Source organism: Heloderma suspectum, chromosome 10 (genome assembly GCF_057233095.1).
Source record: "Heloderma suspectum isolate Gila_16-S chromosome 10, 16-S_ref, whole genome shotgun sequence".
In the NCBI taxonomy this organism is placed as follows: Eukaryota; Metazoa; Chordata; class Lepidosauria; order Squamata; family Helodermatidae; genus Heloderma; species Heloderma suspectum.
The window spans coordinates 29,764,798-29,791,615 of NC_139467.1; the positions used below are offsets into that span (position 1 = coordinate 29,764,798).

At 46.9% G+C, this 26,818-nt stretch overlaps 1 protein-coding gene, 1 long non-coding RNA gene and 3 other non-coding genes across 10 annotated transcripts in view; all 5 read right to left on the bottom strand.

Annotated features, from left to right (window-relative positions):
* Positions 1–10,047, bottom strand: part of RCC1 (regulator of chromosome condensation 1) — an 85,367-nt gene extending 75,320 nt beyond the window's left edge. For 4 of the 6 annotated variants that reach the window (XM_084815730.1, XM_084815726.1, XM_084815727.1 and 1 more), the window contains exons 1-3: positions 9,888–10,047; positions 2,395–2,464; positions 1,076–1,263 (exon numbers count right to left, since the gene is read on the bottom strand). In XM_084815730.1, the coding sequence (XP_084671856.1) occupies positions 1,076–1,263; positions 2,395–2,452 (246 nt within the window). In that variant the 5' untranslated portion in view covers positions 2,453–2,464; positions 9,888–10,047. The remainder of the gene's footprint in view (positions 1–1,075; positions 1,264–2,394; positions 2,465–9,887) is intronic. The other 2 variants (XM_084815725.1, XM_084815728.1) reach the window with 1 other exon arrangement.
* Positions 10,048–15,886: 5,839 nt separating this feature from the next.
* Positions 15,887–22,973, bottom strand: LOC146338026 (uncharacterized). The gene is made up of 5 exons (XR_014785143.1): positions 22,882–22,973; positions 21,097–21,178; positions 20,002–20,073; positions 18,976–19,049; positions 15,887–16,421 (listed from the first exon to the last, which is right to left on the bottom strand). It is a non-coding gene; the product is annotated as an uncharacterized LOC146338026 (long non-coding RNA).
* On the bottom strand, positions 18,172–18,379 carry LOC146338027 (small nucleolar RNA SNORA73 family). The gene has a single exon (XR_014785235.1). It is a non-coding gene; the product is annotated as a small nucleolar RNA SNORA73 family (small nucleolar RNA).
* LOC146338028 (small nucleolar RNA SNORA73 family) lies at positions 19,513–19,720 on the bottom strand. Its single transcript, XR_014785233.1, has one exon. It is a non-coding gene; the product is annotated as a small nucleolar RNA SNORA73 family (small nucleolar RNA).
* On the bottom strand, positions 20,528–20,734 carry LOC146338029 (small nucleolar RNA SNORA73 family). The gene has a single exon (XR_014785234.1). It is a non-coding gene; the product is annotated as a small nucleolar RNA SNORA73 family (small nucleolar RNA).
* Positions 22,974–26,818: the final 3,845 nt, after the last annotated feature.

Below are 26,818 nucleotides of genomic sequence, written 5' to 3' on the forward strand. Positions count from 1 at the left end.
CTTTTTGGCCCTGAGGGCCCCGTCAGGTGGCACCAGAGGGCTGCCCGCGCGCGTGCGAACACACGGACAAGCCTGGGGATTCCCTCGCTAACGCCAGCAAGGGAATCCCTTCCTTATCTCATCAGAGGTCAACGGAAGGGATTCCCCTGGTAGCTAGCGTGGGAAACCCCAGGCAGCGCTTCCCCTGCAGCAGATGGAGAGGGGTCTGGTGAGCTGCCAGAAATGGGTTGATGAGCCACATGCAGCTCACCGTTTGCACCTCTGGACTAGACCCTTTCTCCCTCCCTATTTGCGTTCATGGAGTCACTGGGGCTTTAAAGAAATAATCACAGGGAGGTTCAAATTGGCATACCCCCCACTTGCAGGTGGAAGCAGTCCAGTTCATTCGCCCACAAATGTAGACCCAACACAGGCAGATCCGAGGGCCGATTCCAGGCTCCTTACCTGCCAATCCAACTCAAACCCTCCTCCCTCAGCTATCAGCCCCAGCAGCCATTCCAGCAGGCTGTACAGAGGGCGATGAGAAGAGAAGCAGGGCTATTCCACCAGCTCTGCTGAAAGAATTACCTTTCCTCCTCTTCCCTCCCCGTTCCTTCTTCCTTGTGTGTCGTGACTTTTTAGATTGTAAGCCTGTGACCAGGGGCGGTCTCATTTTACTGATTACACACAAGCCGCTCTGGAAGCCTCTCCGATTGGGGAGCAAGCATGAAAATATTTCAAATAAAATAAATAGAAATACATAAACTCTTACCGCCACTTCCTCCTTTTATTTTTCTTTGCCTTGTTCACGTTTGACTATTTCCCTCTCCCCTCTGACATGGTGGACCAATTACATAGAAAACCAGACCCTCATTACACACACTCTATAGCAGGAACAGGCAACCTGGCGCCCTCCAGATGTTTCGGACTACAACACCCCTCAGCCCCAGCCCAACCTGGTCAGGGATGATGGAAGCTGGAGTCATCTAGAGGGTGCCAGGTTGCCTAACCCTGCTATAAAGCCCCTGGTAGCTTAAGTGCACTGTAGCAGTAACCAATGGGTAGAAAGCGAATGGAACGGTGCCTCCGAACTCACCTTGCCAGTCTCGCTGAGGCACACGGTGTGGACCCCTCCCGCTTCGGCCTGGATGATTTTTTCGGGGAGCTGCACCAGGGCAGGCCTCTTCCGCGCCAGCACATCTGGCCCAAGGCCCAGCTGCCCAAGATCACCCTGCCCCAGAGTCAACACCAGCCCGGGCTCCGTTCGGTGTGACTGATGGCTGACTGGATCAAGAGCGGGAGGAAGCCGTTGGGAAGAGAAGGTGACATTCAATATGCAGGGCAGCGGCAAGGGAGCAGCCCTCACCAGCCCACCCAAATTTCATTTAATGTCATTTTTCTTTCAATTTAAAAAACTGGACTCAAAAGGGAACCCGAGGCAGCAAGCAAGCCAAGATCAACATTATTGAAAGCAAGCTTAAAAATCCAAATAAATAGACAACAAGAACAATACAGTTATAAAAACAGCAGATCAGCATAAGGGCTGACAAAAGGCTTATCCAAAATTTTTAAGCAAATATCTCCTTAAAGAGCCATTCTGGAAGCTCAAAGTCTGAAACCTGTCAGTTCAATAGGAATGCTTTGATGGATCAAGTGTGGAACGTACTAGACAAGGCAGGATGGGAGGAAAACTACTTTCGAGGCACTAGTATTATCATTATTACTATAACTGCTATTATTATTATTAACAACCTCCACCCCTTACCTGGCCCCATCCTCTTTTCACTGATCATTCCCAGCTTTTGTGCAGTTTTTCCCCCTTTCTGAAAGCTTGAAATGCCTCTGCCAAGGCTTAAGGTGCAATCCTATGCATGTTTAGACAGAAAAAAGGCCTACAACTCCCAGCATGCCCCAGCCAGCTGGCTGGGGCATGCTGGGAGTTGTAGGCCTTTTTTCTGTCTAAACATGCATAGGATTGCACCCTTAGTTACTTAGCGCCAATGGCGTTTTTCTTTCTTTCTTAAGCTGCCGGGTGTAGGGGGAGGGGGGATTTTTTTTTTAAGGGCGGGTGGGACAATGTAACACCCCCTTACCCATGCACAGTGGATCCCATCCAGATCAAGGGCCCCGTACATTTACACAAAAGTAAAATACAAAGTTACGATCACCTACACACTACTCATTTCACTTAGCACATGGGTGAGCCCTAAGAAGGACTTTCCAACTTTGGGGGGCTGTACTGCCCCCAGCCTCCCGCACGCGCTCAAGCCAGTCCCAGCAGGCATTCGCTTCACCAGCAACACCACAAGAAGAGCATGTTAGGGCTCCAAGGGTAAAAACAAACCAAAAAGAAGCATAGATGGAACCAGAGAAAATCCACAGCAGGCTGACACAAAAGGCTGAACGCCGGATCACCTTTAGTCCGCTTCACTTTGAGAGCGTCGTCCTTTTCCAGCACCCGTTTTCTTGGCATGTTTCTTGAAAGCTGGGAGGTGGTGGAGAGAAGAGGGAAGAGAAAAGAAATCGGTGGAAGACTCCCCAATGAAAGCACAGGTTTGAGTAAAACTTAGGGGGAAGGCCAACAAATAACATTTACCAGCCGGAAATGGTTGTGGAAAGGCTATTTATTGCTCCTATGCCCCGCAGGCGGGTTTCCCCAAAGTTAAACAGGATGCTAGACTACATGGACCACTGCTAGAAATGTGAAGGGGAAAAAACCCAGGAAAAAATGGGAGGAAAGCCAGGGGGCGGAAAAACACATTTTCCCAACATTTCCAAAACAATCCCTGGGGCGGGGGAGGGAGGGAGCGGATTTTTTCACATTTTTGTGGTCTGTTTCCCCCACCACCACCACCGGCCCTTTTCCCAGTTTTTTTCCCACTCTTCACATCTCTAACTGTTGCTCTGATCCAACAGCTTCTTCCATTCCACACTTGCAGAACAACACGAGTAGGGTTCCTGAGAACAGTAAGAGAAACCTGCTGGATCACAACAAGAACACAGGACCAACGCAGAAAGCACAAGTGGAACGTTGTCCACTCTTTTTTTACCCCTGTATTGACACAGGCGTGTAAACTGAGCAGCCAAAACGTCTAACAGCCCAATCCTATGCATGTTTAGAGAGAAAAATGTCCTTCAACTCCCAGCATTCCCCCAATGCACAGTGATCCCCATCCAGATCAAGGGCTCGCGCATTTACACAAAAGTGAAAATGGCTGAGAGGGAGTTGTAGGGCTTTTTTCTGTCTAAACGTGCATAGGATTGAGCCCTAACCGAAGCAATTTCAAAAGTCAAAGCGCTCCCTTGTTTCACATCTCTGCCAAGACCATTCGCCTGCCGTGGCACCTGACAAAAGAAAAAGGCATTATTACACGCACGCACACAGAGAGAGAGTGCATTGCCAGACCCAGGACCACCTGTTCAATCCCCTCAGTCATCCGGCTATGCCTCAAAAAGCATCCGAGAGAATTCAAGGGGGCAATTGCTATTTTATTTTTTAAAAAATATAAAGCAAGGAATATTAGCAAAACGCTTCAACACGTCATATATTGTTCCCTTCAGAGAGGCTCACATGAACACTTTCTTCAAATCCAGCAAACGGGGATAATGTGTAAATAACTCGATGAGAGGACAAAGATCAAGACTGATGGAGCATGAATTTCCCTTGATGCACTTGGCAGAACGCAGGAAATCAAGTTCACAAACATTTGCCTTCCTACCAAACCAGCAGGAGGCCTGTGAGCCCCTCCTCCCCCAGCCCAAATTCTGGGTTAGGCAAAGCAGGCCATTTTCTACAGCTTCCGCTTAGCCTGCACTATTACACAAAATGGAATGCAGTTTCTTAATTTACCCTTAATGCAAAATTGATAATGGAAAGCTGTGCCCTTGGTTCTCTTTAACTCCTAGGCCTTCAGCAGACAAGGCAAGCACATTTTCAAAGCCAATTTTTCCCGTTGTTTAAAAGAAGTTTCTAACTCATAGGAATAAAACCCAAGAGCCACAAGAAGTATTGTACGAGGATACAGATTCCTCACTGCATTTACGCAGGAGTAGAGATATCAGATAGTCCTGTACAGATCTCTTCACAGAACCGAACCAACGGTCTTGGGTCAAATCTACATTACCAATTAACACCATTTTACTCAACTTAATCTAGGATGGCAGCCAAGGCCCACTCCTCGGAAGAACCCAAGATGCAGAACCTCTGCAGACCGAATTAGGATGGTGGGTCAGAGGTTTGGCAACCCTGGTTTAATGCCACTTTAATTACTTCAGCTTCCCCCAAAGGCCTTACCTGTCTCCTGAGAAACCTGTACAAGGGTCAAGAAGCAACAGTAAGAACCCGACATGGAACAACCGATTGGTTCAAAATTGGGAAAGGAGTAGGACAAGGCTGTACATTGTCACCCTGCTTATTTAATTTATATGCAGAGTACATCATGAGAAACGCTGGGTTGGATGAATCACAGGTCGGAATTAAGATTGCCGGGAGAATTATCAACATCCTCAGATATGCAGACGATACCACCCTAATGGCAGAAAGCGAAGAGGATCTCAAGAGCCTCTTGTTGCGCAGGAAAGTGGAGAGTGCAAAAGCTGGTTTGAAACTCAACATTAAAAAAACTAAGATCAGGGCATCTGGCCCCATCACTTCCTGGCATATAGAAGGGGAAGAAATGGAAGCAGTGACAGATTTTATTTTCTTGGGCTCCAAGATCACCGCAGACGGTGACTGTAGCCATGAAACTAAAAGACGCTTGCTCCTTGGGAGGAAAGCTATGGCACACCTAGACAGCATAGTAAGAAGCAGAGACATCACCTTGCCAACAAAGGTCCGTCTAATCAAAGCTATGGTTTTCCCAGTAGCAACGTATGGCTGTGAGAGCTGGACTATACGGAAGGCTGAGCGCCGAAGAATTGATGCTTTCGAACTGTGGTGCTGGAGAAGACTCTTACGAGTCCCCTGGACTGCAAGGAGGTCAAATCAGTCCATCCTAAAGGAAATCAACCCTGAGTGCTCATTGGAAGGACAGATAATGAAGCTGAAGCTCCAATATTTTGGCCAACTGATGTGAAGAGAAAACTCCCTGGAAAAGACCCTGATGCTGGGAAAGATTGAAGGCAAAAGGAGAAGGAGACGGCAGAGGATGAGATGGCTAGATAACATCACCAATGCAATGAATATGGACTTGAGCACGCTCCGGGAGAGAGTGCAGGACAGGAAGGCCTGGCGTGCTATGGTCCATGGGGTCACAAAGAGTCGGACACAACTGAACCACTGAACAACAACAACAAAGCCTCTGGACTACAATTCTCAGAACTCCCTGGGAATAAGAACTATTAGAACAGTTTAAATCTGTAGCACTCCCTTTGCACCAAATGGGCACCCTTCAAATGTGTCAGACTACAACTCCCATCCTTTCCAGGCACCAGGCCCTGCTGTCTGGAGATGATGGGACCTGTGGACCAACACGTCTGGAGAGCATAAGGGCAGGGAAGGCTGCTTTGTACAATACTCCCGTGAGCTCCTTCTCGGTGCAATATCCCATATAACAGCAGGGAAGCATCTTTCCTGCAGGCCGCTAATCCTGCTGCCTGTTTGCCCCACTGGGGTTTGAGTTTATTTCGCGCAAGTTGCATGTTCCTGCTGAAAGAAGGAGGTGCACGCAGCCTCCAGATAACGGGAGAGGGACCTCAAAACAGTGGTCTATTCCGCAAGGACTAGACTGTGCAGCACTGTGTGTAAGAAGCAATCAGAGCAACATAAAGCCGCCTTAGCAGAGGTCAGATTATTTGTCCATTTATCTTAGCAGTGTATACTCTGACTGGCAGCAACTTCTCCAGATCTCACCAGAGGTCTTTCACTTCACCTGCGCCCTGATCTTTTTAACTACAAATGCCGGGGATGGAACCTGATACCCTTGACATACAAAGGGTTATGCAGATGGGGTTGCACCACCCCCCTGAAGGAGCAGGTGCACAGTCTGCGGGTGCTCAAGGATCCAGCCCTGTCACTGGAGGCACAGGTGTCTTCAGTGGCTAGGAGCGCCCTTTCCCAGCTCCAGCGGGTAAGGCGATTACAGCAATTCCTGGAGTGGGATAGCTTGACCGCTTGTTGAGGTTCATGCACTGGTAACTTCAACACTGGACTACTGCAGTGCGCAGTGCATGGGGCTGCCCGTGAGGTTAGCCTGGCAGCTACAGTTCGTGCAGAATGCCAGGCTGGTAATGGGAGTGACTTAACACTAGCATCTTGCACCTACGCGGAGGCAACAGCACTGGCTGCCTATATGCTGCCTGGCCAGGTTTAGGGGTTCGGTACTTGTTCACAAAGCCCTAAACATCTCAGCACCAGGAGATTTAAGAGATCACCTGAACCCTTCCCGGCCTGCTCGGTTGCTGTGTTCATCAGATGCCCCTCCTTGGTGGTGCCCAACATTTTGGAGGTTTGCTGCATCACGGCTCCGAATGGGGCCTTTAGTAGCACCCACTGTCTGGAACTCCCTACCGTTACAAGTCAGGCGGGCACTGATTCTTCTGGGTTTTCAGCACCTACTGAAAGCATATCTTTTTCAGCAGGCATTCCTGAGAAGGTAACCTTGTCCTCTGGATGAAGACTTGTCTTTGTAAATCGCTTAGAAATGTCTTTAATATAAGCGATTCATAAATATCCTTACAGAAAGAAATAAGTGCGCTGCTGGATCAGTCCAAAGGCCTATCTAGCCCAGAATCCTGTTTCTGACAGTGGCTGACCAGATGCCCCAACAGGAAGCCCAAAAAGCAGGACACGGTGGCAATAGCAGGGCGACCTACTTGTCAACCATTAGGAATATCAGAAAGCTGCCATATACCAGGTCAGGTTATTACTCCATCTAGCTCAATATTGCCTACACTGATGGGCAGCAGTTCTCTAGAGGTTTTTTCCCAGGTCTACCTGGATATACAAGAAATGGGACTTGGTACTTTTTGCATGCAAAACATGCACTCTATCACTGAGAGAAGATGCCTCTGCCATTCATCACTAGATGAACGCTTCTGCACTGAGAACTCTACAGTGAATAGCACACACAAAACTTTATGTCTGTGTGTCTTGGGCGGGGGGGCATCCAGAGGCCAGCTGAATCCATCCATCAAATAAACAAATAAATCTTGCGGCTAATGATATTGCACACAAAAATACCGAGTGAATTCCCCTCGGCACATGCACAACCGCATTCCATGCAGCAATCAAACTACTAATGAAATATGGGCCGGGCGGAACTTCCATGCCAAGGAACGCCACAGTTGTTGCGAGCTCCACCTGTCACACAGCTGCTGAAGGCACAACAGCCCCACCAGGAAACAAAGACAGGCCCTACTTGCCGAACAGGTCGATCGTGGTAGACGGCGATGGCATCACAAAGTGGCTAACCCTACAATCCTATGCACACTTTCCTGGGAGTACACACCATTGAAGACAGTAGGACTCACTTCTGAGTAGACATGCGCAGGACTGCACCGTAAGAGGCTGAGAATGACAGATAGGAAGAAAGGCCCCGACTGAAATCTCGCCTCTGTCACAAATTAGAAGGCACAGACACACCACTCCCAGCCTCAGTTTCCCTATCTGCAAGACAGGGATTATAATACTCACATCCCTTGCAGCGTTGTTGTAAGGATTACTGAGATAACATAGGCGAAGTGCTTTGCCTACCTGACAGCACTACATACTTGCGAACAGTACAAAATAATAATATGACCAGTCTCTGACTGCCTGGAGGCTTCTAAGAGCCTTCAGTCGAACCACTAAATATGCAAAGGTTTTGAGAGGACCCTGCCTGCAAATTCGGGGAGGGGGCAGACATGCATGCATGTCCCACCCCCTACAGAGTTTTAGCCCCCACCCCCCACGTGCAGGTGAATGACTGCACAGAGCTCTAGCCCAAGTATTGTCTACTCTTTTTAATAGTTAATTTCTGTAAACCGCCTAGAGAGTTTCAGCTATGGGGCAGTACAGAAATGTAATCTATAATAATAATAAATGTTCTGATTGACAGCAGTTTTCTAAGTTCTCAGAAAGATTAGTGCTGTTAATTGCACGTTTAGCCCACCCTTCTTTCTCCAAGGAGCTTGGGCTAAATGAAGCTTGGATTCTCCATTTGCCTAGTTTATCTTCACACCCACCGTGTGAGGTAGGTCAGGCTGAGAGATAGCGACTGGCTCAAGGTCATCCAGTGATCTCTATTCCAGGAGTAGGGATTTGAACCCAGGTCTCCGCAGTCCTCACCTGCACCACACTGGCTCTCACAGATCTTTTCCAGAACCTGCTCTCCAAAATCCTTTCACCTGGAGATTCTGCAGGCGAAAGCAAGCAGAACCTCTGCCACGGGGCTGAGAGCACCCAAAACATACCCAAAATTCCCTCCCCGTGTGGATTTCCACCTCGGCTCCATTACAGGGCCATAGATTCTCATTTGCCGCTTGGGCTACAACCCTATATCTACCCATTTACCCAGAAGTAAGCACCATTGAACTCAACAGGGCTCACTTCTGAGTACCAATTCCTACTGCGGGTAGCCTTGTCAATAGACTGTCGCAAAAACAACAAAGAGCTTTGCGGCACCTTAAAGAATAACACATTTAAGGTGCAATCCTACGCGGATTTAGAGAAGAAGTTCTACAACTCCCAGCATTCCCCAGCCAGCCATGCTGGCTGGGGAATGCTGGGAGTTGTAGGCCTTTTTTCCATATAAATATACATACAATTGTGCCCTTATTCTGGCATAAGTATTCTGATACGTTTTAGTTCCATTTTAAATTGTCGTGAGTCCTTTTTTGTTGTGGTTGAGAAAGACACCTAAGAAATGTATTATTATTTATTATTATTATGAAGAAGCTTCTTCATCATCACCATCATCATCTAATTAAATTTCATAGGGCACAATCCTACGCATGCTTAAGAGACAGAAAGAGTCCTACAACTCGTGGCATTCCCCAGCCAGCATGTTTAGAGAGAAAAAGCTGGCCGGATCTTGCTGGGAGATGTAGGGCTTTTTTCTCGCTAAACATGCACCCTTAAGGTGCAATCCTATATAAGTTCAGACAGAAAAAAAGGCGTAAGCTAAGCAGGGTCAGCCCTGGTTAGCACTTGGATGGGAGACCGCCTGGGAAGCAGGCTTCCTGCACTGAGCAGAGGGTTGGACTCGATGGTCTTGTAGGCCCCTTCCAACCCTATGAGTCTATGTCTATGCCTACAACTGGCTGGGGCATGCTGCGAGCTGTAGGCCATTTTTCTGTCTGAAGTTGCATAGGATTCTGCCCTTGGTTGCCTATAGTCCACTTCATCAGATGGGTTGTCAGTCTCCATCAGGTTTCCCTTCTTCCTCGCCTTTTAAAATTAAAAAAAGAAAAAGAAAAACACCAACCCTGCAAGGTCGACGTCGGCTCCCGTCCCACGGCCGCAGCACACGCACACACTTTCTCCCCTCCTTCCCTTTCCCATCCCTCTCCAGGCAGCAGCTCGGATTTGAATTTCCCGCGCTGACCCTTCCTTTCCCTTCCCCTTCCCCTTCCCTCTCCGCGAAGGACCGAGCGAGCGAGCGAGCGGCTCGGCCGGGCAGGAGACACGCGCGAGGCGGGACGATCTCCTCCTGGGGGGGCCCCGCCCGCGCGCCCCTTCGGAACGCCGGCTCGCTACTTCGCGTTCCATCCGTGGAACGTTCGCACGGCCGAGCGTTCTCCCGAGCCACGTGGGGCCGAGGCCGGGCCCTTCTCGCAGAACTTCGCAGAACGATCGCCAAAGCCCGGCGGGGAGGTGGCGGGAGCTCGCGGCTTCCCCACCCCTTACGCGAACTGCTCCTGGGCGAGCCACGTCCCGTGTGTATACGCGCACACGTACACGCCCCGCATGCAGCCGCCGGGAGACTGACCTCATTAGCTGCCTACTCACCGCCCTGCCACTTCCAAGTCTGGCAAGTCTACTCCGTGTGTGTGTGTGTGTGTGTGTGTGTGTGTGTGCGCGCGCGCGCGCGTGTCTCGAAGCCCCCCCCCACACACACACACACCCGGAGTCCTGATCCGCCGGAGCATGCGCACCGAGGCTCCCCCGGCGCAGATGCCATTGGCTGGCGAAAGAGGAGGAAACATTTACTCTCCAGCGCTGCCTACAGGCCGCTACGAGGGGGAGAGCGCTGGGGGGGGGGGGGGGCGAGGAAATCACTTTCTCCTCCCCCATGCGTTGTAATAACAGGCAAGCCCGTTTGGGGCAGGAGCAGGGTGACCCGCCCGTGCCCCGCTTCTTATAACGTCTTGCCCGATGAAGAGATCTGGAGATCTCGGAAGCTTGCACGTTTGGGGGGGGGGGGTGTGATCTTTTGGTGGGCCTAATCAAGGTATCGAACTAATATGGGGTTTGGAATTTTGCTCATGGTCAACACGGCTACCTTTGCTTTTTGTAGGACTGGTTGATTAAGGGCACAATCGTATGCAGACTTAAACAGGGAGGGGAAAAGTCCTACAACTCCCAGCATTCCCCAGCCAGCATGGCTGGCTGGGGGATGCTGGGAGTTATAGGACTTTTTTTTTTCTGTTGTAGGACTTTTTTCTGTCTAAACGTGCATAGGATTGCACCCTAAACTGGAGAGGAGGCCTCCCACCTCTCAAAACGAGAGGGTAACCTCAGCATCACTAACCAGGCAATAGGGCTTTACTCGTGCACCTATTATTATTATTATTATTATTATTATTATTATTGTTATTATTCTGTATAGCTTCTGTAGTAATTGCTTCCTTGTATCTGATGAAGCGGGCGCAATTTAGTCCGTGAAAGCTTATCAAGCAGCAACAAGTTAGGCTGTGATCCTTAAGTACCCTTACCTGGGAGTAAGCCACAGTGGGATATACTTCCCAGAAAAAATGTGTAGGACTGCCCTTTTAAGGTACCACAAGACACTTGTTGGGGATTTTGACTCCCAAAACAGGCTAATGTCCTTAGCGGTATTTTCTTTTTTAATTACATTTATTAATCGCCCATCTGGCCGGTCACCCAGCCACTCTGGGCGATGTACAAAGTATATAATAAAAGAGTTTAAAACAATAAAATTCTACAATAAAAACACCATATTTCTAAAAATACCCTAGCCCACCCCAAATGCCTGCCTGAACAACCACGTTTTTAATGCGTGGCGGAAGCTCATCAAAGAGGGGGCATGGCAGAGTTCCCTAGGGAGGGAGTTCCACAGAGTGGGGGCCACCACAGAGAAGTCCCTCTCCCTTGTCCCCACCAATCTAGCTCTCCTGGCTGATGGGACAGAGAGAAGGCCATCCGAGGCTGATCTTGTCAAGCGGCCTGTCTGGTGTTGCTGGAGGTGCTCCTTAAGATAGGCTGGGCCGGAACCATATAGGGTTTTAAAGGTCAAAACCAACACCTTGAATTTGGCCCGGAAAACAACTGGTAACCAGTGCAACTCCTTCAGAACTGGAGTGATGTGATCTCACCGGCGGCTGCCTTTAATCAGGCGAGCTGCCGCGTTCTGTACTAACTGCAGCTTCCGAACCGTCTTCCTTATTTGTTTGTTTGTTTGTTCCATTTATACCCTGCCTTTTTTCCTCTTCGGGGAACCCCACATAGAGCACAGTACAGTAGTCCAATTGACAGGAGACCAGGACATGTACTACCGATGGGAGCAGATCGTCAGGAAGGCCGTATCAGATGGAGTTGGTACAGCGCTGTCCGGCTCACAGCTGACACCTGAGCCTCCATGGACAGCTGGGAGTCCAAAATGACCCCCAGGCTGCGGACCTGGTCTTTCAAGGGTAGCCATACCCCATTCAACACCAGGTCAGCATCCCCCAGCCTCCTCTTGTCTCCCACCAAAAGTACCTCGGTCTTGTCAGGGTTCAGCTTCAGCTTATTCCTCCCCATCCAGCCACTCACCGCCTCCAGACATTTGGACAGGGATTCTATGGCCAACCTTGGTGAAGATTTGAAAGAGAGGTAGAGCTGCATGTCATCCGCATATTGATGACACCACACCCCAAACCTCCTGATGATAGCCCCCAGCAGCTTCACATAGACGTTAAACAGCATCGGGGAAAGGATGGAACCCTGTGGCTAGAAAGGGTAGAGGCTAGAAAGCAAAAGAAGACTCCTCTAACACAGGGTTTATTCTAATGTGCAGCTGGACGCTTTTTGTGCAGTTGGAAAAAAATTGTGCACTTGTAACTAAGTTTTTGTGCAGTTGGGAATATGGACCTTAATAAGGAACATAGTAGTTTCTTAAAATAGATAAGAAAATAAGCCACCGTGGTGTAGTGATGAGAGTGCTGGACTGGGGGCCAGAAGATCCAGGTTCTAGTCCCCACTCAGCCATGGAAGCTCGCTGGGTGACTTTGGGCTAGTCACAGACTCTCAACCCAAGCTACCTCACAGGGGGGTTGTTGTGAGGATAAAATGGAGAGGAGGAGGAGAATGTAAGCCGCCTTGGGTTCCTTGGATGAGGAAAAACGTGGGATATAAATGCAATAAATAAATAAGTAACAAATAGAACATTAAGATGACTGTTGTTTCCTTTCAATCTTTATAACCTTATACTAATGATATATTATTGGGACCAACTGCTTGACTACTCAGAAGCATTTATTAACTTGTGCTCCTATCAGCAGTATATGCAGGTATACAACAGTGACGCACAGCAGTACAAATGCAAAGAAGACAACATAATTGTGCCACGTGCCATACCTCCTCTCACACTATACCTATCACATCAACATTTTTCTTTTTTTTAAGATGGTCAGATTGTCATCAGCTGGGCCTGGGTAGGATCGGCAGTGTTGACGGCCTATGAGAAAATGTCTTTAAACCACACCTGCTCTCCTGCTTTAGCTGTGTCTTTGGTTCTGTGCTCTCCTTTAGTCATCCATAGGAGCGCGGATGCCCTAAGATCCCATTCATTGAGAGGTGGCATATTGTGATAGATGTAGAGGTATTCATTTTCTGACTCAACTGAGCATCTGGTTCTGGTTCTGGACTTCAATGTGACACTTCTGCTGATGCGTCGTTCAACATCAGCACTATGAGGCCGCTGGAAGATGAGTGTTGTCACATTTCTGGATTCTTTGGATAAAGCAAGAAAATGGACCAAATGGGACAATGTCATCTTGCAAACATCACTGATGCTGTCAGCTCAAAAGTATCTCCGCATTTTCTACTGAGAGTTCTGCCAAATTGAGGTCTCTGTACCTTTTCAAGACGCCGGTCCCTAGCAGTGGGATAGTGTCATCCACCGTACCCAAGGAAGAAGGCTAATTTAGGGGCCCTAGGACAGGCAGCGTGGCATGTGCAGGTCTCTCCTCCAAAGGAGGGTGCTTCTGCCACAGTCATTGCCACCCCTTCAGCATCTATCGCCTGAAATGGGCACCTCACTCTGCCTAACAATATAGCTGGGCCCGAGCATTATCATCTGCTTCTGTCTGTAGATCAATCTCCTATTAAAGACACAGCGGGTTTGGTAAAAACAAAGTTGACAAACCTATGGAGCTAGAGGCTCACACACCAGTTACCCAAAACTTCCTGGAGAATGAATTTTATAAAACATTTACATGGGTTCTGGTGGTCTAACAAACCCTACTAAAGGATGGCTATTATTATCATCATCTCCCTGCTGAGGGCTGAAGAAACTGAAATATATTTTAACTTTAAATACCCTGCGCTTTAAATGCCTTTGTAAGGGTAAACAGCAAGGTATTTAACCCGGTCTATAAGGAAAACGTCTAGCTAAAATGCAGAACAGGAGACCTGACAGGCGTGACTCAGCCTTGAGTTTGGAGGCTTACAAGTACCCAGGGCACATCCCACAGGATTGCACCCTTGTTTTCCTATCATTCCTTTCTTCCTGTCTTTTTCTCTTAAATTTCCCTAATCATTCTCATTTACTCTTCCTTCTTTCATATTTTTTTCCCATTAGAAAAATTTGGGGAGGTGCTCGCACAGTGGGGATGGGAGACTGCATTGGCTTCTTCTGTAGCTGAAAAAATGCTTAGAAAAAATCCTGCTTTCAAAAGCTTTTTTTTTTTTTTTTAAGAGGGCAGGGAGTTAGGTACCCACAGGAACAGCTTTGGGGACCCCTGCTCAAGTCAATTACTCCTTCACCCTCCCCTTGCTGTCATATATGGCATTTCCACCATCCTCCACACCTCAGAACATGGATGGGGAATGAATAGCCCACCAGTTTTGGACTGCAACTCCCATAATCCTTAACCATTGGCTCTGTTGGCAGGGGCTGATGGGACTTGCAGTCCAACATCTGAAGGGCCACATATTCCTCACCCCTGCCATAGAACCTAAGAGGGGCCTGGTTGGATCCGGTGGGGGGTGTCATGTATTGAGTTACTATAAGGTTTGAAAGCCTAGGGTGCAGAGAACCCTCAAGCCCAGAATAGCAAAGACACAAGGAAAGGTGTACTAGGACATTCTTAACTGAAAGCTTCATTGTGGCCTTGGAAATCACACCATGTCACAGTGGTTCCACCCTTGAATAACTGTGCATCACAGCCGGTTGGAATTGCTGTTGAACAGGTAATCAGAGAGTGGTTCAATAAGCAGGTTTTTCAAGGAGTCACTTAATTATAGGAAGACTACAGTTCACCAGAAAACAAAATGGATAGCTGTATGTACATCGTCCTCCATGCCCATCACAGCAAAGGCTGGTTGCACAATCAGCTGACTGTCAGCCTGAACGCCACTAAGCACTAAAACATCACTTTTATTGGACATTGCTTTTTACAAAATCTAATGCGTTTGTGCTCAGTTTAGTTTGCTATTTATCTGGCATTGATTGCAACTTTACAGAAATAAATCTTTTGAGATTTGGACTGGCCAGTACTAAAATCATCCCAATTGTGTCGAAGTGGTGTTGTCTGCAGCTGCTAATAGCTACAGACTAACAGCCAAAGCTGAAAACTGTTTTACCCTTAAGCAGTCCTACTAGGACTGACATGCCTGAAAGCGTGCTTGTTTGCAGCCCAACTTCAGCGGCAGTATGGTCATGAACATGTGAGACTAGGAGGGCAGAGGCCTAGGTTTGAACAGTGATCTTGGGCTAGTCACACTCAACCTAGCCTACCTCACAGGGTTGCTGTGCCAACAATATAGACTTTGCATATCACCGTGAGCTCCTCGGGGGGGTGGGGGGAGAGAACAGGATAAAAGTGGGATTACCAAGTTGATAGCTTCACCTCTGGAAACTCACCCATCTCCCACCTGAAAAAATTCCCTAGAGAGCATGTTGCCTGCTAAGCAGAGAAGTTACCAGTTTACATAGGAACACCAAGAGCAGTTAAGTTTCAGAGAACTTTTGAATGAGCCCAATGAATACAGCATCTCAAATGACCTCACACAAAATACCAGGGAAAATAATCCGATAACCAGCTACGTAGAGGAGCAAAGGGCCGGATGAGCCTGATCTCGGAAGCTAAGCAGGGTCAGCCCTGGTTAGTACTTGGATGGGAGACCGCCTGGGAATCGGGCTTCCTGCATTGAGCAGGGGTTAGACTCGATGGTCTTGTAGGCCCCTTCCGCCCCTATGATTCTAGGAGACTGAAAACTAAATGTTAAATTCATTTCCTGCTTTCCTCAACAGGCAAGTTAAAAAAACCACAAAGCAAAGTTCCCGATTATGACCAAAATCACTGGGCATGAAGGACAACTCGCCAGTTTCACTGGGACGTGACTTGGCCTATAGCTGTTTACCTACAGATGGGTTGTGCTTTACATCTGACCAACCTTGCTGCTTCTAACACACACAGCTTCAGTATCCACTTGCAGCAGAATGGGGCAACAGCATCATGTCTGATGTCTTGTGTACTGTTTTCTTTAATAATGACAATACCAACTGCAGTTGGTGGCGCAAGTCAACAATAAAACAAACACTTAAAGAAAATAAATTTTATTGGTATTTTACATGCGTATATCATCTAAATATAATCGAGAATTTGCGAAGTCTGAAATTATTGTGTATTTTTCTTCTAACTTACAACAATGAAGTAACCAAGTTCTGTAAACATACACGGCTTTGTTGCAGTCTCAAGAACTTGTTTTTGCACCATATTTGCCCACTTTTTTTTACCGTTTCTCTCAAGAACCATTGCTTATACATATACACACCACTCATGGTGCATCATATATTTGGTTGTTTTGTTACCACAACTATGGTTGCTGATGGAACTCTACAGTGTGGGACCTCAGAAAAATATTCAAGATGATCATTCTCCACATTAGATTGCTAGGGACTTAATGGTCAGTTAATGCAGTTTCTCTTTAATGCAGCTTCTCTTTAATGCAGCTTCTCTTTAATTAATGCCAGCATTCCATCACCTTTATTTCTCCAGGTCTGTTGATCGGTACAACTCGGTTCTCTTCTGAGTGTCTTCCCAACTTTTTCTCCATTTTCTTTCTTCAAAGTGACCTGATAGAGAAAAACAAAAATGTAGGCAGGCTGTTTTGGTTCATTTCCCCAAACCTATCACACAGCTTGTCTTTGATTTGAGCTTTATAGAGAAATAAGAAGCGTGCATTAACAAGCAGGAAATTCACTAAAGCAAGGTCAATAAATTCTAAATCACAGCTCTGGTCAACACTTAAGGCAGGCTTCCCCAACCTCGAGCCTTCCAGGTGTTTTTGGACTTCAACTCCCATCAGCCCCAGCCAGCATGGCCGATGGTCAGGATTGCTGGGAGTTGCAGTCCAAAACATCTGCCAGGCACCAGGCTGGAGAAAACTGACCTAAGTCATAAAATTATGAGAATCTACATTAGGACCAACTGGGAAAGCTGAAGCCAAAGTGTGCAGGGTTATAACGTTTGCATAGGTAAGGTTACAAACGGATGCTGACTGCAAGAGCCACATGGCTGCTGCTTCTGTAAGTTTGTTTCCAATCATGAATCCTTCCATTTCACTGCTTCGCCCCAACAAGGCACAGGCTGCTGTGTCAAGCTTTAGCCCCCTTGGTGCACAGCTTGTGCTTCTGATGAACAGTAATGGAGTATCAAAGTGTAAAGCTAAATGGATGCGCCTGAAAAATCTCTTGCCATGCAGTTAACTGCTCCGACATTTAATATCCAGCCTGCCACAATACACAAAGCCAGAAAGGAGAACAAAGCTCTTATTAGCACAGCCTCCACGTTTTCTAAGATGTTAAATGGATGTGCCTACATTTGATACTGCCAGGAGTATGATCCAGTTTCTCTTGAATGCTTTACCTTCAGCCATGGTCTGAAGACTCATGGAAGCCACGGGGTATCAGAGCCCAAAGGATCTGTCATTTGCCACAGACCCAAAACACCACCACCTCTCTGGGTAACTCCACTGGATGGAATTACACATGGATGCAATGACAACCAGTCTAATTTTCAGTACAGGATTACTGTTGTGTACACCCAATGCCATTTTTTAACAAGTCAATCCTCCTATACCTGGAATGGTGAATTTTTTTCAACCAACCACTTTATCCTCCTCTACTATCCAAAGATAACCTGAGTGGCTACGGTTTGTCACCACTGATGACTAAGAATATCTGTAGAGACCACACTCAATACAGGACTGTATATATTCAGCCGCAGATAATTTTGTACTGGGTACAGATTTCAGCATCCCAAGATCCTCAACTTTTCATCCCCGCAAAATCATGTTTCTAGCCCTTACGGATGCAGATAGGCTTGAAAGTATACACCCGGTGAGCATCAGAAAAACTGAGAATTCCAGCTCAAATGGAGAAACAGCCACAGGCAGTTTGTTCCTTCACTTAAGAAAAAGCAGACTTATCAGAGATAAATTTGCACCAGTTTACCTCCACTTAGTATTTATGTTGCCAGTGCAGTAATTTTTATATTATGCACAGAGTTCACAATTTAACATTCATACAGCAAGATGGTGCATGCAAACACAGTAAAAGAAGGAATTATCTGTATCAATAGCTTGAACTTGCAACATGTAACCAGATGAACATCACTATGAGTATAAAGCTAGCAGTTCAAGGCTATATCCTCAGCTTTGTACTTTAATACTGGCACTAGCTGAAAACTATTTAGAAATTATATAACCTAACTGACACTGCAGTATTCATGTTAAGGAAAGTACCAAGTGTTATCCTGGAAGGGTCTAAAGACCCAAGAGGGCAAGATAAAAGAAATATTTATTAATTCAACATGTAAAGTGAAAAATGTCTCCTGCATGGTTTATCTCCTCAATCACCGTCCAAAGACTCAGAGAAGCAGTAGGAATATGCAGGCTGCAAACCTCAAGGGCCCGGCTTGCTCTCCAACGGTGCGGAAGGGGACTATACGTTACAGAGCCCGAAGGGCTACGCTCCCGTACGCCACACGGACAGAGCTGAGAGAGCGCGACCTCTCCAGGTGTCCCCATTGGATGGAGGTATGTTGTGCTCCCGTCACCTTTGCTGATGTGTTGCTTTTGCTGATGTGTGAACCGGGTCAGTATATTTTATATTTCATTTTTAGTCTAAATGTAATAAAATACCAGCTCTCTGCAGACAAGCCTTACGGCAGACACCCCACAATCTGCTCCAAACAAGACAAGAGCATGCACTGCATATATGAGAGGGGGAGAAATTACTCTAGTGATTCAGCAATCCTTCTCTGAAAGCCCCCGCCAAAGGAAGTGAGATGGGTGGCTACTAAGGAGAGGACCTTTTCTGCTGTGGCACCCCAGTTGTGGAATGAGCTTCCCAGAGAGGTTTGCCTGTTGCCTACATCATGCTTGTTTCAGCACCAGGCAAAGACCTTATTTTCCCAGCCATTTCAGCTTTTCAGTTTGTCTGGTATTGTGTTTTAAATTTTTGCACTGCTAACTTCTGTTTGGTTACAATTTTTATATTGCAGTTCTAAACTTTTATATTGTATTATATCATCTGCATTTTACTGTCTTGTATTTTATGGTTATAGTTGTGAACTGCCCAGAGAGCTTCGGCTATTGAGCAGTATAAAAATGTAATGAATACATACCTTGAACTTCCAAAACGTCCTTGAACTTTCAGGAACAAGCTACTCCAACCACACACAATGGGCTTTAAAGGCTACTGGAAGGCAAGAACAGTATCACATGATGGATTAACACAGCGCTTCTCAAACTGCAGCCCCAGACATCTTCCTGGATGGACCGCACAACGAGGGGTGGGGTTTGGGGTTGTTGCTGTTTTTATTTCCAGGGCCTTTAGTTTCATCAGGCAAGGAGGCCTCTAGGAGACTGGCTGCCACCCAGCCTCTCATTCTTAAATCCTGTCATGCTTAAATTCTGTTCCAATGCAAACTGCATATATACACTCACACCCCTTTATTTACATTAAACATGAAAAATAAAACAGCTGCTTGTTCAGTCTTAACTACTGATGCAATCTTCTTGCATTTGCCATTTTAGACGAAGTAAGGCTCAGATGCTGGCTCGTGTTTACAAGCAGGTCCCACTTGGAAAAGTCTGGATGGGCGAAAGCTTACCATCCCACCAGCGGAAAGCAATGTACACAGTAAGGAGTCCTAAATAAAAAATGTCTCCTGCATGGTTTATCTCCTCAGTCACCGTCCAAAGACTCAGAGAAGCAGTAGGAATATGCAGTCTGCAGACCTCGGGGGCCCGGCTTGCTCTCCAACGGTGCGGAAGGGGACTATACGTTACAGAGCCCGAAGGGCTACGCTCCCATACGCCACACGGACAGAGCTGAGAGAGAGCAACCTCTCCAGGTATCCCCGTTGGGTAAAAGTACGCTGAAATAGAAATGCCGTAGGGTGCAATCCTATACATGTTTAGACAGAAAAAAGCTCTAGAATGCCAGCTGGGGAACACTGGGAATTGTAGGACTTTTTTTCTGACTGAACGTGCATAGCCTTGTGCTCAAATTAGTTTTTAGCCTAACCTCAAGAATAGAATACCTGCTTTCAGCGATCAGGCCTTAAAGATAACACCCCATGACCTGCTCTAAATAAAACAGACCATGCAAGGCAAATAGGAGAGCGAAAAAGTACTCTTGCGAATACCTTGAACTTCCAGAATGCACTCATTTCAGGAATAAACGGGCCACTCCAACCACAAGCGATGGGCTTTCAAGGCTATTGGAAGGCAAGAACAGCATTGCATGATGGATTAGCACAGCGCTTCGCAAATTGTGAGTACCGATGTGCTCCTGGGTGTGCTGCATGACAAGGGGCTTTTTTTCTTATTTCCAGGGGCTCCCTTGTCACCAGGCTGGGAGCACCCCACTACTGTTGCGAGGCCTCCTTAAGAGACAGCCTGGCTCTCTCCATCTATGTCATGCTTAAATTTTATTCACTGTAGATATTCGCACACACCTATATTAAAATGAGACAGAACATATATTTTCGCTTGGTATGAATTACTGGTGCAATATTCTTACATTTGCTATCTTCGAAGGGAGAAGCAGAGCTCAAAAGGTAAAGTAAAGAAGTGGGCCCTCTTCCAAAGGTTTGAGAAGCATTGGATGGAGACTTTTTATGATTCCACCAGCACAAAGCAACATACACAGTAAGAAGCATCCAAGCTAAGCAATGTCTCCTGCATGGTTTATCTCCTCAGTCACCGTCCAAAGACTCAGAGAAGCAGTAGGAATATGCAGGCTGCAGACCTCGGGGGCCCAGCTTGCTCTCCAACGGTGCGGAAGGGGACTATACGTTAAGAGCCCGAAGGGCTACGCTCCCATACGCCACACGGACAGAGCTGAGAGAGAGCAACCTCTCCAGGTATCCCCGTTGGGTAAAGGTACACTGAAGTGCAAGTGCTATAGGATGCAATCCTATGCTGCCTGGGGAATGCTGGGAGTTCATAGAATAGTAGGGTTGGAAGGGGCCTACAAGGCCATCGTTGGAGTTGGAGGACTTTTGCTAAGTGTGCATAGGACTGTGCCCTTAATCAACGGACATAGCCATGATGGGCAGGCTAAAAGCGGAGGCCCACAGAGCTTATGAAGCTGTTCTCCAAAACTAGCTTTCCCCAACCTGGTGCTGGGAGTTGGCCTACAACTCCCAGCATGCCCTCAAACAGCATGGGTTGGAAGGGCTGTTCTAAACAGACAAAAACATAGAAGACAGCAAAGAGGAACGAATCTCCTTCAATACCTTGAGGATCCAAAACAGAACACATCTTCACCTTTGGGCCAAGAGACCTCTTCGACAGCACGAGGGCCTCAATGCTCTCCATCTGCAAGAACAGAGTTGCACTGTAGATTATTCCAACTGCATGCAGCAGAACAGCCTTCCGCAACTTGGGAGCCCCTCCAGATGTTTTGGGCTACAACTCCCTTCAGCCTCAGCCAGCAGATCCACTGTAGATGAAAACCCTTATCTGTAAGTACCCTAAATAAGCCTCCTCCAACCTGGGGCCCTCGAGAGGCACCAGACTGCCATGCTGGCTGGGAATGATGGGAACTGCAGTCCAAGACCACTGAAGGGCCCCAGGTTGGGAGAAGGCTGGTGTAGCCTATTTAGCAAATAACCAAAACATCTGGAGGGCATACCAGGTTGCCTCCCCTTGCAGCAGAGGTTCAATAAGCAGTGGACAGTGTACAATGAGACAAGACCTTTAGTACACTTTTAAGCCACCTTCCAAGGCTCAATAATAAGAGCAAACCTTCAACTTGGTAGGTAAAACTGTACGTATAGAAATCGTCTCTTGGCCCATCATGGCCCCTTCTCTAAAATGTTTAAAAAAATGCTTTTAAGGAGTTCCTCTAACAAATGCTAGGACTTCCTTGGAAGAAGGGCAGGAAGGCAGCAAAAGGAAGCAAGCAGCATCAAACACACATATCCCCGAGACCCTTGTTTTTCCTTTTTGATATGTACATGTGAATACTGTTAAAAGGTACCAGGAAGAAGAAATGGTATTTGCAAAACTAAACATGTGTTCTGGCTAGTGCTGTGTTTTACAGAAGGCAGATCCGATTTTCAGAGGCTCAGTAAGTTGAAGCCACCAGGTAGCAACTTGAGAGGGAAGGGAGAGAGCCCCAGTTTGCCTACCAAGTCATCCAACCATCCACCCCAGGGGAAGCGTATACAAACAGGCAGGAACAAGACACAGAGAAGTGGAGGGTTTTGGAAAAATGGGATATACATATACATGGTGCTGTGGCTGGCCACCCACAGGCAAGCTAAAAGCAGTGCAGGGTAACCAATACAACAATACCCCCTCTATTACTCACTTCCAGAAACAAGCCTAAAGAAAAGCATGCTACAAATGAAATAATGGCTACTGTAGGCCACTGCTCGCTCCCCACCCAGAAGAGGAATCCTGAGCCATGCAAGCCACCCTCCCCCAAAACATACAAAGGAACTTTTTCCCCCAACCTGCTGCACCTGTTGGATTTCTGCATGTTGCCACAGCCTTTTGAGAGACAGGAAACCACCACCCCATCCCCAGAATGTACTTTTAACACTTGGCAGATCATTTTCTACCACTTTAACTCGACACCACAACCGTCTAAAAGCAATGCAGCGGAGACCCTCCTGCGGGTTTAAATTTTCAAAAAGGGGTGGAAACTCAATAGGTGAAGCCTCTATCGCCGCATCTTCATCTGGTGTATTTCCACACGTCAGAAATCGCATTAAAAAGGCAAGGAGCCCTACAAAGCGGTTTCTTGTAGTCCGGGGGTGGGGCGAGGGGTGGAAGGGTGCACGACTCTGTAAAATTATTGCAACGAAAGGAAGCCTCTGAGCCTGCCTGCCTAATAAGCTTTCACTTATTAAAAAACTTATATATATTTAAAAATAATAATACTAATAATGAAGCCTAAGTATCAGCATTATCTTTTCTAAAGACCTCTGCTTTAGGATGAAGCTGCTACACCACCCTTCCCACTGCTTAAAAGGTCGCCCTGCTGGAGGACCGTCCTACCGCCGCCAACTTACCTCTCCGCACCACGCGCCGAGAAAGAACGAGAAGCCGCGGAGTCGAGTATTTATACCCCGCAGGGGCTGACGGGAAAGCTCAAAGCGCATGCGCCAGAGAGCTATAAAGCGCATGCGCCAAAGGGGTCGCCTGGAAGAGGGCGGAGTAAATACCGAGGTAGGGGAGTGTAAGGAGTTCCACGCAACTCTCGCTTCCGGCTCCCATTAGACACTGCGGGGCAACTGTAGTTGAATGGAATAAGAATTAATATAAAAGCCCAAACCAAGCAGCAGAAAAGGTTAGCGTCTTCTTGCATTGCTCTCGGTGCATCATGATTACTTGAAAGCAACACACTGAAGCCTCTACCCGTATTTTTTTTTCAACCTTCGTTCATAAGTTTCCAATGCTTTTGCCCCGCACATGGAGGATTCTATCCGCTGCAAATGGGAGCCTGGCGTTTTACTAGACTCATGAAGACTGCATCCTCTTGGGGTGTAAAAAAAAAATTGGCGCATGCGTAGTAGCGGAGAAGGAAAGCCTCGCATTGGAGGAGTGTAGGTGCTTGAGCTGGAAGGAAAGGAGATTTCAAGAGGGGAAACGACCGAGCGGCACCGACAAGCGCGCCCTCTACCGACCGAAATGGTCATAGCCTCCCGAGCATTCGCCCAGCAGCGGGAGGTATAACTTGTATTTTTTGTAAACATGGCTGTGATTAAAACCTTTATTGTACCTACATCTTTTAAACGAGTTGCCCTATTTTTTTAAAGTTGTTGTTCATACTTCTGTACCACTTAATTACATAATACAGTCCCTAAGCAGTTCACATTAAAAAGCATATTTAATACAATATATTGATTGATTGCATTTATACCCCGCCTTTTTTTCTCTTGCAAGGAACCCAAGGCGGCTTACATTTTCTTCCTCCTCTCCATTTTATCCTCACAACAACAGCCCTGTGAGGTGGGTTGGATTGAGAGTCTGTGACTGGCCCAAAGTCACCCAGTGAGCTTCCGTGGCTGAGTGGGGACTAGAACCTGCATCTCCCGGCTCCTAGTCCAACACTCTTGCCACTACACCACACTGGCAATATACACACAATATAAAATAAATAATTAGAAAGTTTGCAGTAAAAACTATAAAATAGAGTAGTGTCATTGCAGGTCAGGGAAAGCCTGTGTAAACAAATATGCTTTCAAGAGGCATCTGAAGTTACCACATTTTATTTATTTATTCTTATTCAAATATTTATAAGCTGCCTTTGTAGAAAAAGTCCACCTAAGACAGCAAACAAAACAAATATAAAATACTATACATAACCAAAACCAGTATTTATAATACAACAATATGTAATTTGTCACTGTTTTCAACATCAACAACAAAAGAAAAGTTCCGTAGGGTGTGATCCCATGCACATTTAGATGGGAAAGTGTCCTGCATTTCACAGCCAGCCTACAACTCCCACCATGCCCCAGCCAGGCTGGCTGGGGCATGGTGGGAGTTGTAGGCCTTTTTTCTGTCTAAACATGCATGTATAGATATAAAAAAGGCCTACAACTTTCAGCAATGCTGGGTCTAAATGTGCATAAGATGGTGTCCTTATAGCAGATAACAAATGGGACATACAACAAAACATTGCAATAAGACAGAATGACCAGCTTAAAACTCCCGAGCAAAAAGAACAAAATGCACATGGTGCCAAAATGGTTGCAAGGCCAGCATCAGTCACACCTCCATAGGTAGGATGTTCCACAAACTGGGTGCCACAACAGAGAAGGCTCTTTTGTCACCCAGTTAGGAGGAATCTTGAGAACAGCCTCTCCTGCAGACCCTAAGATATGGGCAGGCTGGTATAGGGAGAGGTGTTCCTTCAGGTATTTGGGTTCCAAGCCACTGAGGGCTTTATAGATAAGCAATGGCACCTTGAATTGGGCCCAGAAACAACTAGGCAATCCATGTATCAGCGTAACTTGATCCCATCTGGCTGCATCCGCTAACATTCAAACAGCCTCATTTTGCACTAGTTGAAGCCTCTTTGTCGTCTTCAAGGGCAGTCCCATATACAATGCATTGCAGTAGTCCAGTACAGAGGTTACCAGAGCATGGACCACTGTGGCCAGACTATCCCTATGCAGGGAGAGGGAAAGGAGAGGAAAAACGGGGCAGCCCCTACCTACTTTTGGCTCTGGCCCTGCTCGCTGTTGGCTTTGCGCGTGCGCACGCACACACACACACACACACCATGTGGCTCACCAACAAACTGGCCCCCAGGGTAATGCAGCCCTTGACAGAAAAAGGGTTCTTCACCCTGTCTTAACTGACGCATGCTAAATGTAATTTTAGTTGTGGCTTTACTGTAATTTGTATTTTGTTATTGCAAGCCAGCAAGCTCAGAAATGGTAATACACACCAAATATTGAGCACCAGCTAACACTGTGTGTGTGTGTGTGTGTGTTTAAAACCAGAACACTTCCTAATTTAAGAACAAGGCCCCCTTTAAAAGCAGCCATAAATTAAAGAGACTGTTTTTCAAATAATTTCTTAGGTGAAGGATGGGACACCTCCGTTTTTGGTCTTGTCTGTAGCGGCAATAAAGTAAATCAGAATGTATTTAGATGTTCTTTTTTAAGTTCACTCTACCGTGCCCTTGGGGAAAACTTTGGTCAAATACTTGAATCCAAGCTGTGTTCTGCCAGGAGAAGGGGACCTATAGCCCTTTCCTGTAGGACTCCCAGCAGCTCCAGCCAGCATGCTCCATGGTCAGGAATGCTGGGAGCAGTAGTGTTCAGAAGATCTGGAAGGCACCATGTTGAGGAAAGGTGCTATACGCTGTAAGTTCAAGCAGGGCCTTTAGCAATGTGTGATGCAATGGGAGAAGAGAACTTGGGGAACAGTATGAGAATTGGGTTGTTTCAAGTGCTTCCCTATTTCCATCTGTGAAACGGTATGCACCAATGAAGTGACAAACAGGCTTAGGTTTTGCCAGGGGCACAGGGCAGGAGGAGTTTCAAAATCTGGGATGTGGTTACTAAAAGTGGAATCCTATGCATATGGCGACGGCCGACAGGAAGCTCTGGCGTGGGCTGGTCCATGAAGTCACGAAGAGTCGGAAGCGACTGAACGAATAAACAACAACAAATGCATATTTAGACAGAAAAAGGTCCTACAATTCCCAGAGTTGTGGGACTTTTTTACTGCCTAAACATGCATAGGATTGCACACTTAGGCAGTTGTCTCTAGATACTTGGTGGTACCTCTCCATGCAATGAGTAGTCTGGCTAACTGTCTTCCTCCGGAGGGTTCTTGGCTTTTAACGGTTGCATGGCAAATACAGAGGCATCTTCTCCTCCATCACTGTGTTCTAGGGGCTGCAACATTTAGGGTGGTTCCAGACAAAGCTTTTAATGCGCAATGGCCATGCTTCCTTCACACTGTTTTTGGGAGGTTCCAGACCACATTGTCATCCAGCTGGAATCCTCCTGTGTTTTCCTGTTTCTTACATCTGTTAAGGAAAGAGCAGAATAGTAACCCAAACTCCTGGTTTCAGAGCCATTTCATGTCCTGAGCCACAAGTCCTTTCGCCTGATCTACTGCCCTTTGCCCTTAATTAATCGCAGGGGAAATCAAGCAAGCAAGTTTTATAGCTGGGTTGTGAAAATGACTAGGCCAGGTTATCTGATTAGAGGGAGTTGTGAAATTGATTAGACGAGAGATCGGGCATTCTCAGGTAAAAACAGTGAGATTTACAGCCCAGTCATTAAGCATGTTTATTCAGAAGCTGATCCACAAGCACTCTTTTATACAACATTTTTGTATTTTTGAAATGGCACTGCTTCACGAATTGTTTAACACACAAGCACACAGGACTGGCCCGAGACATTTTGCTGCCTGAGGCGAAAGCGGGATGGTGTTTCCTGCATTTCATGTACAGAGCCTAGCCAGTCCAAGAACTGAATCTTA